This window comes from Prinia subflava, chromosome 26 (assembly GCF_021018805.1).
Source record: "Prinia subflava isolate CZ2003 ecotype Zambia chromosome 26, Cam_Psub_1.2, whole genome shotgun sequence".
In the NCBI taxonomy this organism is placed as follows: domain Eukaryota; kingdom Metazoa; phylum Chordata; class Aves; order Passeriformes; family Cisticolidae; genus Prinia; species Prinia subflava.
In genome coordinates this window covers 4,358,960-4,373,217 of record NC_086272.1, presented here as the reverse complement: position 1 = coordinate 4,373,217, position 14,258 = coordinate 4,358,960, and the positions used below count along the sequence as shown (strand labels likewise).

The 14,258-nt window shown below is 47.6% G+C and overlaps 2 protein-coding genes and 1 long non-coding RNA gene across 8 annotated transcripts in view; 2 read left to right on the top strand and 1 right to left on the bottom strand.

Moving 5' to 3' along the window:
- LOC134562078 (zinc finger protein 239-like) overlaps positions 1 to 14,258 on the top strand; it is a 49,583-nt gene that overhangs the window by 26,160 nt on the left and 9,165 nt on the right. The window lies entirely within an intron of this gene.
- On the bottom strand, positions 393 to 14,166 carry LOC134562079 (zinc finger protein 239-like). 4 transcript variants are annotated; one of them, XR_010083061.1, is made up of 3 exons: positions 14,030 to 14,166; positions 13,373 to 13,454; positions 393 to 5,666 (listed from the first exon to the last, which is right to left on the bottom strand). XR_010083061.1 is itself a non-coding variant. In XM_063419538.1 (3 exons), exons 2-3 carry the CDS (start codon positions 13,425 to 13,427, stop codon positions 12,427 to 12,429), a joined length of 816 nt encoding a protein of 271 aa, XP_063275608.1. In that variant the 5' UTR covers positions 13,428 to 13,454; positions 14,030 to 14,166; the 3' UTR covers positions 12,094 to 12,426. The 4 variants fall into 4 exon arrangements, 2 of the variants coding, with proteins under 2 accessions (XP_063275608.1, XP_063275607.1); XR_010083060.1 differs by having other exon boundaries at positions 13,984 to 14,134; XM_063419538.1 differs by lacking the exon at positions 393 to 5,666 and adding an exon at positions 12,094 to 13,187.
- On the top strand, positions 5,368 to 11,954 carry LOC134562119 (uncharacterized). 3 transcript variants are annotated; one of them, XR_010083071.1, is made up of 3 exons: positions 5,369 to 5,506; positions 7,431 to 9,081; positions 9,827 to 11,954. It is a non-coding gene; the product is annotated as an uncharacterized LOC134562119 (long non-coding RNA). The 3 variants fall into 3 exon arrangements; XR_010083069.1 differs by lacking the exon at positions 7,431 to 9,081 and having other exon boundaries at positions 5,368 to 5,506; XR_010083070.1 differs by lacking the exon at positions 5,369 to 5,506 and having other exon boundaries at positions 5,664 to 9,081.

Here is a 14,258-nt window from a genome sequence, read left to right as displayed (position 1 = left end):
TGATAAATCACGTCTCATTCACACACACACTCACACGCACATACACGTTCTCAAGCACTTGGTCACCCCCACTCAACCACGCTATACTTACGGTCCTTTTCCTGAGTGGATTCTTCGTGCACTTAGATTTTTACGAGTGAAACAATACCGCGGTTCCAGGGGAAAACCCCTGCTGAGTTCCCGAGCCCCCCCAAGCTAGCTTGTCCTAATGCCTAATCCCTTTGCTGTTGTGGGTTCTGGGTTCGTAAAGCCAGTTCGTTCTTCCGGACTTACCCGCTCTGCCAGGCCGCTTTTTACGGCGGGGCGCCCCCCGGTCAGAAGCAGGGATCCGTAGAATATTCAAAACTGGCCCTGCTGTTGGGCGTCAAAATTGTTATAAACGCCAGGACAAATTTATTGCCAAATTCAATAGTTTGGTTTATTAATATCCAAATCACAAAATTTAGAATCAAATTATAACAATTTCAAACAATAAAAACAAAACAATACGAACCCCACGAACAGCAAACTTACTTGACCGAAGTTCTCCCGGGAAAAGTAGAGCCAAGGGTGACCCCAGAGACACAGGACCTGGCAGCCGGTGTCTCTAGCTGGGTTCACGAACTTGCCCACCTAAAGACCCAACTTAAATACACTTAGTTTCCCCCTCGGCAACTTTCCTCCCATTGTTTCTCTAATCATCGACCATTAACTTTATTTACATTAAATCCCGAAAGGGTCCCCGGGCACATTCAAATGCTAATGTCCAGAGTTAGTCCTTGCTTTGAGTAACTGCCGTAGAGGTGTGTGATGACCGGTGTAAGTCCTCGCTGGCACGTCTTTGCTGGCACGTAGCGTTTGACCGTTGCGAGTCCCGATGAGTTGAGCTGCACGTAGGCAGGGGCAAGTCGTTCTCACCTTCCATTTTTGGAACCCAGAAGATCAGGGAGGTGCTTTCCAGAAGTTCGTGAAACGTGCGGGTTGAGCAGTCACACACATACCTTTATATAATATATATCACAGTTCCCAATCTATAATTATTTATAGAACATGAATTAAATAACCATATTTCCCACACGGGTTATAGGTCTTAAAGGTCTTAGAACATTTTAGGATCTAAGCAGAATGGTTTATTATATAAAAGCATGTATCTGAAGGTGCGAGAGTCCTAAAGAGCGGTCTTACAATGTCACAATAAGCATAAAGCCTTAGCAAGCAAATTCTAAGTAAAACAATAACTAAAGCACAGAATTCTTAACAAGCAAAACTCTAGTAAAGCAATAAGCAAAGCATAGAAGTCTAAACAGCCTCTAGGTAAAACACCCTCCAATCTCCTGACCCCAAGCAGGGTTTCCAGCCGTGAGGTCGCTATATCAGAAAGGGATCACGAGATCACAGATCCCAGACAGGGGTCCTGGCCGCAGGGATCACAGCGACAGAAAAGGTCCCTAGATTCTGAACCCACACAAAATCCCCGGCCACAGGGTCGCGAAGGCAGTGAGGGATCCCGAACCAGACAGAGTTCCCGGCCACAGTGGCAATGGGGGGGTCCTGAACCCTGTAGAGTTCCCAGTCACGGGATCGCAGTTACAGGAAGGGAGTCCTGGGGCCGCAGAGGTAAGAAGGGGTCCCGGGGTCACAGAGGCAAGAAGGGGTCCTGGGGTCCCAAACCCTCGCAGAGTCCCCGGCAGCCCCAAACAGAGTTCGGGGGCAAACGCCACAAGGGGGAAAGGGAAGGGACAAGACCCCAGGGCCCTGATCTGAGCGACAATAGATGGTACCTTTAGAATCCCATTTGGCTCCCTGGCAGAGGTCCTTCCTCAAGCTGCAGAAGGTGGAGGTTGGATCAATAGATCAGGTTGATCAATCGATACCTTCACTTCCAATCCAGAGGCTTTTTATCCATAAGTTAAAAATGCATATTCATATCTTTATCTACACACTACCCAGTCTAGGTGCAATTTTCTAAGTTTGTAAAACTATGAAAAACTATGAAAAGCAGTATCAAAAACCTATGCGTATAGCATATCTATCAGTGCAAAAACTCTATCTTGCTAGCGTAAACGTTCTATCTTATTGTGTGTAAAAATTCTATCTTATTATGTGAAAAACTCTATATTAATGTACGTAAAAAACTTTATCTTATTTGCGCAAAATTCATACCAAAAATTATAAACAGTACTCTACTCTATTTTTGTCATGTCTAAACTCTATCACTAGGCCTGAAGCTCTGTACTTCTACACTAACAACTAGGCACTTAGGGCATGTGAAGCTTAAAACTGAGGCTTAGATTTCTACTTTATGTGTGTGTGGCTTTATATATTGTAATTTTTCTAAAGGTTTTAATTCAATCCCTGAACTTCTCACTCTCTGTGTAGGATCCATGGAAACATGGACTCCAACAGGGTTCCAACAGCTGAGAGAAGTGGCAAAAGTGGAGGTACTCTTTGGGAGGGGTGGACAGCATGACAATGACCCTGACAAAGTCAGGTGCACAGGCCAAATGTTGTGGAATCTAGCAAATAAAGGGCCATCTGAATACACCACATTCATGGCAACGATTAATACTGATACCAACCGAGAGACTGTAGGTTCTATAGCCAGCAAGCTTAGAAATTTTGACAGTATGATCAGTAGCCCAATGCAGACTCATGTCTCTGCCATGGTTAAGGAACTCCAAGAGGAGATAAGGGAGGTAAGAGAGGAGATGAGGAGGAACAGTTCCCATGTGGCACCGGTGTGGGTCACAGGCCCAGAGCCAGAGCCGAACGTCCCTCAGCTAGAGAGAGAGGGTACACCTCATGAGCTGACCTGTGGTCCTTCCTGCGTGACCATGGGGAAGACATGGGAAGGTGGGATAGGAAACCCACTTCTGTTCTAGTAGCACAGGTGCGTGAGCTCAGAGAGAAACACTAACTGAGGGGGTTCCACTAGAATGAAGGTAGCCTCAGCCTCCCATGACCAGGCTGTCAGGTATTACAGAAATGAGGATGCTCTGTCAGATACCCTTGAAGGAACCTCTACTATGTATGCACAGGAAGAGAGTAGTAACCAGTGCTAGAAGGGCCCTGCCTCTAGCCAGGAAGAGGCACAGGAAAACCGAGTCTTTTGGACTGTGTGGGTTCTATGGCCTGGTACATCAGAGCCACAGAAATATGAAGCTTTGGTTGACACCGGTTCTCAGTGTACCCTAATGCCATCAGAACATGAGGGAGCAGAACCTATTTCCATTGCCGGGGTGATGGGGGGATCACAAGAATTGACTCTGTTGGAAGCCAAGGTGAGCCTGACTGGGAAGGAGTGGCAGAAACATCCAATTGTGACTAGCCCAAAGGCTCCAAGTATTCTGGGCATTGACTTTCTCAGGAATGGCTATTACAAAGACCCTAAGAGACTCAAGTGGGCTTCTGGAATAGCTGCTGTGGAGGCAGAGGGCATTAAGAAATTGAACACCTTGCCTGGATTATCTGCAGTAGTACTCCTGAAGGTACAAGAGCAACGAGTACCTGTTGCCACCTCGACGGTGCATCGTCGGCAGTATCAGACGAATCGAGATGCCGTGATCCCCATCCACAAGATGATCCGAGAGCTGGAGAGCCAAGGGGTAGTTGTCAAAACCCACTCACCCTTCAACAGCTCCATTTGGCCTGTGCGCAAGTCTGACGGAGAATGGAGACTGACTGTGGACTATCGTGGCTTGAATGAAGTGACTCCACCACTGAGTGCCGCTGTGCCAGACATGCTGGAACTCCAGTACGAGCTGGAGTCCAAGGCAGGGAAGTGGTACTATTGACATTGCCAATGCATTTTTCTCCATTCCTCTGGCTGCAGAATGCAGGCCTCAGTTTGCTTTCACCTGAAGAGGCGTGCAGTACACCGGGAACTGACTGCCCCAGGGGTGGAAGCACAGTCCCACCATCTGCCATGGACTGATCCAGGCTGCACTGGAAAAGGGCGAGGCTCCAGAACAGCTACATACATTGATGACATCATTGTGTGTGGGAACATGGCAAGGGAAGTGTTTGAGAAAGGAGGAAAGATCATCCAGATTCTCCTGGAAGCTGATTTTGCCATCCAAAAGAGCAAAGTCAAGGGACCTGCCAAGGAGATCCAGTTCCTGGGAGTACAGTGGGAAGATGGGTGATGTCAGATTCCCACTGAGGTCATCAATAAGATCACTGTGATGTCTCCACTGACCAGCAAGAAGGAAACACAGGCTTTCCGAGGCGCCATAAGCTTTTGGAGAATGCACATTCCTGAGTACAGCCAGATTGTGAGCCCTCTCTACCTGGTTACCCACAAGAAGAATGATTTCCACTGGGGCCATGAACAGCAGCAAGCCTTTGCCCAGATCAAGCAGGAGATCACTCATGCGGTAGCCCTTGGCCCAGTCAGGACGGGACCAGATGTGAAGAACGTGCTCTACTCTGCAGCCGGGAACCATGGCCTGTCCTGGAGCCTTTGGCAGAAGGTGCCTGGTGAGACTCGAGGCCGACCACTGAGATTCTGGAGCCGAAGTTACAGAGGGTCCAAAGCCAACTACACTCCAACAGAGAAAGAAATCTTGGCTGCCTATGAAGGAGTTCAAGCCGCCTCGGAGGTGATTGGCACAGAAGCACAACTCCTCCTGGCACCCCGACTACCAGTGCTGGGGTGGATGTTTAAAGGAAAGGTTCCCTCTACCAACCACGCTACCAATGCCACATGGAGCAAATGGATTGCCCTCATCACTCAGCACGCCGGAACTGGAAACCTGAATCGCCCTGGGATTTTGGAAGTAATTACCAACTGGCCAGAAGGTGAAAATTTGATCTCATCGATGAAGAGGAACAAGAGCAAGTGACACGTGCCAAAGAAACTCCACTGTATAATCAGCTGCCAGCAGAAGAAACATGCTATGCTCTTTTCACTGACGGTTCTTGTCGCATTGATAGTGGAGGGTTAAAAAAAATATAATAATTTCTGCATGGCAAGCGGCTAACTGCAGGTGATGGGGAGCTAGAAGACGCACGGGCTGAATCCTGACACAGCCTGGGCTTGGAACAAATGTCAGCTTACTGCAACTAGCATCATACTATTGTTTTAACTGAATCAAGTGTGACTCCAGCCTGGGAGATAATTGGGAAGCATTATCTTAACCAAATCAAGCATAACTCAGGGTAAAGCATAGGTATGATTTAAGATAGTAACTAAGGATTAGGGGAGCCAGTAGCTAGGGGTGGATGTTAGTTAACATATGTGTAACTTGAAGCTATAAAATCACAAAGTAACTTGGTATCCTTGGGCACAAGATTTGGGTGTCCCACTGCCCCTGTGTCCCGCATGCTCTAATAAAGAACCACATATGATTGCCTTCGTGTGGTTATATGTTTTCCTACGCTAACATTTTGGTGACTCAGGACGGGACCTTGTGGGTGCAGCCAGGACCCTGCTACCCGATCACGCTCCAGCCGGCACCGGGTGATTTCTCGGGGGGAGCCCATCGGCGCCGCGACCCTTGCCGCTCACAACGACCCCTGGTGAGAGGTAAGGTTCTTTATTTTCTGGTCTGGTCTGGGTGCTTGCCATTAAGACACAGCGAAAGCTATGTTTGGTTGGGCTAAAGGAATTCCTGGATTTGCCTAGGCAGCCGTCCATCAGTCATCGCGAAAGCATTGCAGGATCGGCATTGGTGGTTGGAATGTATCTGTAATATGGAGAAACAAAAAGGGTTAAAAGGGGTGGGTGGCAATGCCTCCATCCCAAGAACTTCTCCTTTGGGTTGCTTATTGGCACATTGGAAAGAAGAGAATTTTGGTCAAGAATTACAGAAAAAGTGATTGATTATTGTAATGTACAGTGGTCAAACTACCTGCGGGACAAACTGGTTTTGTTAGAAGAATGCTGTCTGAAAGGAGTGACGCTTGAAAATAATAAGTGCCTGGCTTTTGTCCAAGAGAAACATTGTATGCAACATGTGATTTTAAGTGCAGCTTTGGGGGGAAGAGGAGATGGACTGGACCTAGATTTGTTAGTGGCATCTACGGCCCCCTTGACACTGAATTCTATCCTGCTCACCTTGACCCCACCTGATTGCCAATATATTTCTCCCCCACCTTTGTTTGCTGAAGGAAATTATCCTCCTTTGCCTAGGCCTGCTCTTCCTCTGCCTATTAAGGGAAATCCCCCTTCTCTAGAAATACCTGCTAAAAGCTATCCTGCCCCCCCTGCCGATGCCTGCTCAAAGATTTATTCCTCCTCCAACAGTGGCTCAAGGGTACCCTCCCCTCCCACCTACACCTTCTCCGCGGGCTTCCGTTCCCTCTGCCCCCCTTGTACCCTCCTCTGCCAGATTCGCCTGTTCCTCCTGTCCCAGGTAACAATCAGGAAACAAGAGCAAAGTCTTTTTGCAGTTCTACAAAGACAGGAGCAAAGACGTGGTAGAACCAGTCGGGGCAGTAATAGACGTGGTTTTGGCAGAGGTCCTGGTCATAGAGGGCTAGGAATAAATCAATGTTTTGTAAAATAGAGGGACATTGGAAAAAAAAAAGAGTGTCTGAGCCAATTTAGTTAGAATGGTCAGCCTCAGTTAGACAGCATGTTTAGCCAGAGTGGTGAGCCCCAGATGGAAGGTGTAACCAGGGTCATGGTTTTACATGAGAGAGAGACAGAATCAAGAGAGCCAATGGTGACTTTGCATTTAGAAGGGAAAGACATAGGTTTTCTCATTGACACAGGGGCAACACATTCTGTATTAAATTATCTTGAGGGGCAAGTTGGGAACAGGTTAGCAGCAGTCATTGGAGCCACAGGGAAGGAGGAGATACGGCCATTGCTGCAACCCCTAGAATTGAGCTTTGAAGATAAGATCTTGACCCATGAATTCTTATACATGTCCGATTGTCCAACTCCACTCTTAGGGCGTGATCTACTGGCAGCACTGGAGGCAGTAATTACTTTTGAGAATGGTGAACTTGTAATGAGAATACCTGAGTCTAACACAGGAAAGATTTTGATGATAAAAGAAAAACCAATTTCTAATATTCCTAAAAAAGTAGAGGATGCAGTAATTCCCTCTGTGTGGGAAACAGATGTACCTGGAAAATCTAAGATACTACAACCGGTACATGTAGAATTAAAAGAAGGAGCAAAGGCTGTACAAATCAAACAGTAACCTATAAAACCGACAGGGAATAGCAAAGACCATTGTTAAGTTCTTAAAATATCAAATTCTAGAAGATTGTGAGTCAGAATACAATACCCAAATATTCCCAGTAAAGAAACCGAATGGTGAGTATAGACTCATACAGGATTTAGGAGGCATAAATGAAATAACCAAAGACATTCATCCAGTGGTTGCCAATCCTTATACATTGTTATATACATAGCAATCCGTAAAAGAGATCTATAAACGGTTTACTGTAACTGACTTAAACCATGCCTTCTTCTGCATACCCCTTGACCGAGAAAGTAGGAAACTATTTGCCTTTGAGTGGGAACAGCCAGAAAATGGAAGAAAGACCCAGCTCACCTGGACCCGATTACTGATGAGGTACAAGAATTCTCAGACCCTATTTGGGAGTCAGCTGGCAAAGGACCTGGAAATCTGGACCAGAGAAGGGCAAGTACCAAGAGACCAATATCTAATTACTCCAGTATGTAGATGACACTGTGATTGAAACCGAGGAAGAAGTGACCTGCATAGAGGTAACCACTCAGATTTTAAAATTCATTAGGAATGGGAGGGTATAAGGTGTCGAGAGAAAAAGCACAAATTGCCCAACAGACTGTGATTTACCTGGGATGTAAAACCTCACAAGGGCAGAGAAAACTGGGTACTAATTGTATTCAAGCTATCTGTGCTATTCCAGAGCTCCAGAATCTACACGAGCTGCGGATCTTCCTTGGAATGACAGGGTGGTGTCGCCTGTGGATCATGGACTATGGACTGATCACAAAACCCTTGTATGAGGCTCAGGAGACACAGCTGTTCACCCGGGGCAAACCACAGAAAGAGGCCTTCCAGAAGTTAAAGGAAGCATTGACAACTGCTCCTGCTTTGGGGTTACCTGATCTGTCTAAAGACTTTCAGCTGCATGTGCATGAAAGGCAGCGACTGGCACTGGGAGTCCTGACCCAACGACTGGGAAGCTGGAAAAGGCCAGTGGGTTACTTTTCCAAACAACTCGACAACGTAAGTGCTGGGTAGCCTTCCTGTCTGCGGGCAGTGGCAGCTACCGTGCTGCTGATACAGGAAGCCAGGAAGCTCACAATGGGAAGACACATAGATGTCTATGTGCCACACATGGTAACTACAGTCCTGGAACAAAAGGGGGGCCATTGGCTCTCTCCAAGCCAGATGATGAAGTTTCAGGTAACCCTGACTGAGCAGGATGACGTTGCACTAAAAACAACTAATCTCTTGAATCCAGCTCTGTTTCTAGGTACCACAGCTGAGGAAGGTCTATTAAAGCATGACTGTGTAGAAGTAATCGAGCACACCTTTTCAGCAAGAACAGACCTGAAAGACATCCCCCTAGAGCAACCAGAGTGGGAACTCTTTACAGATGGAAGCACCTTCATGGAGAATGGAACCAGATACGCAGGATATATGGTAGCCACGATTGATGTAGTAGTAGAGGCAAAAGCACTACCACCTAATACATCTGCCCAGAGGGCAGAACTAATCGCACTAACCAGAGCACTAGAGCTGAGTGAGGGAAAGACAGTAAATATACGGACTTACTCCAAATATGCCTTCGGAGTAGTGCATGTACACAGAGCTTTATGGAAAGAAAGGGGACTGCTGTCCTCCCAAGGTACACATATTAAACATCAAGATGCAGTCCTACAACTGATAGATGCAGTACAAAAACCTGAACAAGTAGCAATCATGCACTGCCAAACACATCAATCAGGCAACTCCAAAATTTGTGAAGGAAATCGAAGAGCAGATTGGGCAACCTGCCAGGTATCGCGAGACATACAGAAAACAATGGCATTGATACCGTCAAGACTTAATATCTCCCAATTCAATTTGCCTCCTAAGCCAAAATATACAATAGAAGATGTATAGACAAGCTAGCACATCTGCTGAAGGCACAGAAGAACACAGAAGGGTGGTACGTAACTGCACAAGGGCAAATAGTGGTACCTCCTTTGGTAATGATAGAAATTTTACAGGTAAAACATAACAAGTGTCACTGGGGTGCAGAGGCGTTAGAGTGGTTGAGACAATACCTAATCTCAGTATGGATGCAAACAACGGCCAAGTCAGTAATGTCTAAATGTGAAATCTGCCTTAAAAACAACACGGTAGCTAGACGACAGGCATAGTTAGGCCGAATTCAAATGGGAATAGAACTAGGGGACTACTGGCAAATAGATTTTGCAGAATTGCCAAGAACTTGGGGATACAAATACCTGTTAGTAGGGGTTGGCACATTTTCTGGATGGCCAGAAGCCCTTCCCTGTCGCACAAACGAAGCAAAAGAAACACTTAAGTGGTTATTACAGGAGATCATTCCCAGGTTTGGGCTGCCCCTAGGGGTATCATCACCACATTGGTGCAAGGGGTGAGTAAGTTATTGGGAATATCTTGGGACCTCCACACACCATGGAGACCCCAGTCAAGTGGGCAAGCAGAGAGAATGAACCAGACACTGAAGAGGCAGATCAGGAAGCCAAACTGCAGTGGCCACAGGCTTTACCAATAGCATTGCTGAGAATTCAGATAAAGCCTAGGAGTGGGATGTCAGTTAGTCCTTATGAAATATTGTATGGGAAACCATATGAATCTCCTAACCCCAATCCAAATGTCCATGTCACAGGAAAACAAGACGTGTATAATTATGTTCTGTCCCTCAGGAAAACTCTCGCTCGGCTTCGAAGTGTCCTTGTGTGGAACAGACCACTGGCCCTGGAGAATCCAGTCCACAATATCGAACCAGGAGATGAAGTATACATCAGAACCTGGAACGAAGAACCACTGAAAGAGAAGTGGACTGGTCCTCATCAGGTACTGCTAACCACCTTTACAGCAGTCAAAGTGGCTGGAGTGGAACCCTGGATACACTACATGCGTGTGAAGAAGGTCTTTCGTGAAGCCCAGTCGTTGGCTGCAGAAACTATAGAACCAACAAAGCTGAGGCTAAAACATCTGTAACTGCTCAAATGGTATTGGTAACTGTGCTCATGCTCTTCCTGTGGGTAATGTTACTTTCATGGATACTAATGTCACCAGTGGGGATTGCTGTTACTTTGGGATATGGAATACAGAAGGGTCAACTAACCACTCTTCATTCTAGAATGAAGAAAGAGGTACAAGCAAAGACACAAGTAATAGAAGTCTCTAATACAATTTGGGCTGAAAATGTAATGATTGGATTGGTCAGAGACTTTGCCAAAATGCAGAATACCAGGAGAATAACAGCCTGTCTGCCAATACCAAAGGCAGCAGGGGACCCAATAAGCTGGGGAATAAATAATGTCAAAATTACCTGACATAGGAGGGAACAAAACAGTCAAATGTAAACAAGTACCACAGTCAAGAGTGGTAGTCAAAGAGTACTGGAAGCTAACAGAGAGAGCCTATATGCAACCTATGAGAAAATCAGATTGTACTCTTAGTAATGGCAAATTAGGAGAAATCGTAGAGTGGTGGGTTAAGGACCAACACCTTGCAAAATGGGAATGTTGGTTGGCACGCTGTCAAAAGATCAGGGAAAACGCTACAGAGAGCATTGTGGTGTGGAAGTGTGAAGAAAAGGATTGGAAAGAATTAGAACTCTGGGACAATGCATGGTCTATGAGTACCCTCCAGAAATTCCAATATATGACAAGCACACCTTGATGCATTAAATGGAAAGGCTCTGAAAATGACACAGATCCCACGGTGACAAGTACTGGTACTAGCAGTCAGAAAGAGGCAAATAAAGTAGGTTGGTGAGTATGTAATAAAATTTATGAATGCACCTCTGATGATGTGGAAATAAAACAGTGGTCACCATTGGCAGTAGCCTTATGAATCGGTTGTGCTTGCAGGAAGATTAGACACAAACAAGGCAAAATAGATTCCAAGATTATAGTAGGATGTAGCAGGAGTACAATCTGAAGTCCAGGACCATTTGTATGGGCAATGAGAGATGGCACATGGACAACACACTTGCCTATGGACGGGGAGGTAAGAGAAATCACCCCGGGCCTTCCCACTTTATGCCCAATTTGAAAGAAGTCCCCATTTAACGGGAGCCATGAGCCCTTGCAGATAAGAGCAAAACGAGATGTCCCAGGAGACAAAAACCCAGATGACACTTGGCAGGAACCCTCTAGTGGAGTAAAAATTGGGTGGGCCCTAGAGTCTTTGTTTGGTCCAGCTGCAAATTATCGAAATAGAAAAATGCTATATAGACTCACAGGTCAGGTAGATAGATTAGCAAGAATCACACAAGAAGGATTTAAGGAACTCAACATGCAATTACAAGCCACCACCAAAATGACTTTACAAAATCAATTGGATTTAGATATGTTACTCATGAAAGAACATGGAGTGTGTGGATATCTAAAAGGACAAATTGACCATTGCTGTATCCACATCCCAAATGTAACTGCAGATGTAGAACATGATATCAGCCAGTTGAAACAGATAGAGCATGAGGCACAAGAAGAACGAAAACATTTAGCTATCAGCTGGTTAGACAAAATCTTTAAAGGATTAGGATGGAATGTGAGTTCATGGATAAAGTCTATCCTTGAAAGTTGGATCATTTTACTAATTATATTTTTAGCAATTTGGTTAGTTTACAGAATCCTGAAGAGAGAGATACAGAAAAAGGCATCTTGGAACAGAACCATAATGAAGGCATTGGCATGGAATCCATATCCAGCGCCTTTGATCCGCAACAACATCCGGGACAAAGCCCATGACAACCGAGGATTTGAAGATGAACATCCAGTATAAACTTTGAAGCCAAATGGACCGTATTCAGTGAAAGCATTTACACTTTGTATATTAGAGTGAATTACTTTCAAAGGGGGGAATGATAGCGGAGGGTTAAAAATAATTTCTGCATGGCAAGCAGCTAACTGCGGGTGGTGGGGAACTAGAAGACGCACGGGCTGAAACCTAACGCAGCCTGACTTTGGAACAAACATCAGCATACTGCAACCAGCCTCATAGTTTTAACTGAATCGGGTGTGACTCCAGCCCAGGAGACAATCAGGAAGCATTATCTTAACCAAATCAAGTATAACTCAGGCTAAAGCATAGGTATGATTTAAGATAGTAACCAAGAACAGTAACTAGGGGTGGATGTTAGTTAACTTATGTGTAACTTGAAGGTATAAAATCACAAAGGAACTTTGTATCCTTGGGCACAAGATTTGGGCATCCCATCGCCCCTGTGTCCCGCGCGGTCAAATACAGAACCGCATATGATCCCCTTTCTGTAGTTATATGTTTTCCTACGCTAACAATAGGGCCGTTCCACAGTGTGGATCCTCTGGTGGCCAATCAGGCTGGAGCTCATAGTGAAGCTCTTCCCACACACCCCACACTCATAGGGCCGTTCCCCAGTGTGGATCCTCTTGTGATAGATCAGGCTGGAACTGGTAGCGAAGCACTTCCCACATTCCCCACACTCATAGGGCCGTTCCCCAGTGTGGATCCTCTGGTGGACAGTCAGGCTGGAGCGGACAGTGAAGCTCTTCCCACATTCCCCACACTCATAGGGCCGTTCCCCAGTGTGGATCCTCTGGTGGACAATCAGGCTGCAGCTGGCAGCAAAGCTCTTCCCACACTCCCCACACTCATAGGGCCGTTCCCCAGTGTGGACTCTCTGGTGGATCATCAGGTCAGTGGTGTCTCTGAAGCGCTTCCCACATTTCCCACACTCGTAGCGCCGTTCCCCAGTGTGGATCTTCTGGTGCCGGAGCAGGCTGGACTTTGCACAGAAACTCTTCCCACACTCCGAGCACTGGTGCAGCTTCTTGCCATTGTGAAGCTGTTCATGCACCACCAGCTCAGAGCTCTGGCCACATCTCTGGCTGCCTTCCTGGCACAGGGTGGGTCCTTCCTCCTCGGAGCACCCTGGCATGGGTTTGGAGCCCATCCTCAGGTGGGATCTCCACGGCTTTTCCTCCCTGTGGCATTCCTGTGCCATGGGGCCGCTCAAAACAGCCTCTTCCATGAGGTTCTGCTGAGAGGATTTGTCCTCCCTGGCCTCCTTGTCTGGGGGAGGAAGGACAAGGACAGGATGGGATTTGACTCCGTGCCAGAGGGAAGGCCAAGGAGATCCCCCCAGTGCATCCCCGGCAGGACGGCGTCAGCAGCAGGGTTGTCCTGCAGCCGGGGCCAGGCTGGGCTGGGAGATGGAGCAGGAGAAAGAGGGAAAGGGGCACTGACTTCCTCCTCACCTGCCTGGGGGTCCCGTGAAAACTTCCTCTTCCTCACACCCTTCTCTTCCTCCATTCAGTAAAAGTTTGGCAATGAAAATTCCTGGTTTCGAGAAAAAAATTCTGTGAGTGCATTGGCTTTGAAGGTCCTGCTGTCCAAGTTCATCTCTAGAAGTCACCGCCTGCCTGGTGTCCATAGAATCCTCCAAAAATCAAGAAGGACTCCAAAAACACTCTCCCAGGGCTTCCCTGTTTCCAGTGTCCTTCCTTTGGGCTCTTCTCAGAGCTGCTGGGGGGCCCGTGGGTCCTGGGGATCCCCCCTCTCCCACCTCCTGCTTCGGCTCGCTCAGGGGGTTTTGGGGCTGCCAGGGCTCATCCTGCCCTGATTCTGACTCGGCTCCCAGCTGTCCCAGGGTCCCCTTCCTCAGCATTCCCCCACTCCAGCCACTCAGCGCTTCTTCCCCCACTCCCCGACAACACTTTCACGCTCGGGGGGCCCGGACCCGCCTCATCTCCAGCCTCCACCACCCCTCCACAAACACTCGACTCTGCAATCTGTGTGCTCCAAACGTCACATTCCTTCCCCTTCACCCCCCCCCCCCCCATAAAAAGCCAAAACCCCCCAACCGTACCGGGGATCCCGGGATAGATTTGGGGCGAGCTTCCCCTCCCCGTCACCTGCGGGCTGCCGGGCAATGCGATGCGGTCGCGCCCAGCGGAGCTGCGGCCTCAGCGGGCTCGCCGTGGAACACCGACCCTCTCCCGCTGCCCCTCCTCTCGGTGCTCGTCGTGTTGCTGCTCCTCCCCTTCCTTCCTCCCTCCTCTTCCTCCCGCCCCTCCTCCGCCCCCAGCCCGGCCCCCCCTTTCCCGCCCGCTCTGCCCCGCGGCCGCCGCAGCGCCGCTGTTG

Coding starts and splice junctions, on each gene's coding strand:
- LOC134562079 (XM_063419538.1), bottom strand. CDS start 13,427: ATGGAGGAAGAGAAGGGTGTGAGGAAGAGGAAGTTTTCACGGGACCCC. Junction 13,188..13,372: donor TTCACGGGACCCCCAGGCAG/GTGAGGAGGAAG, acceptor TTCCTCCCCCAG/ACAAGGAGGCCAGGGAGGAC.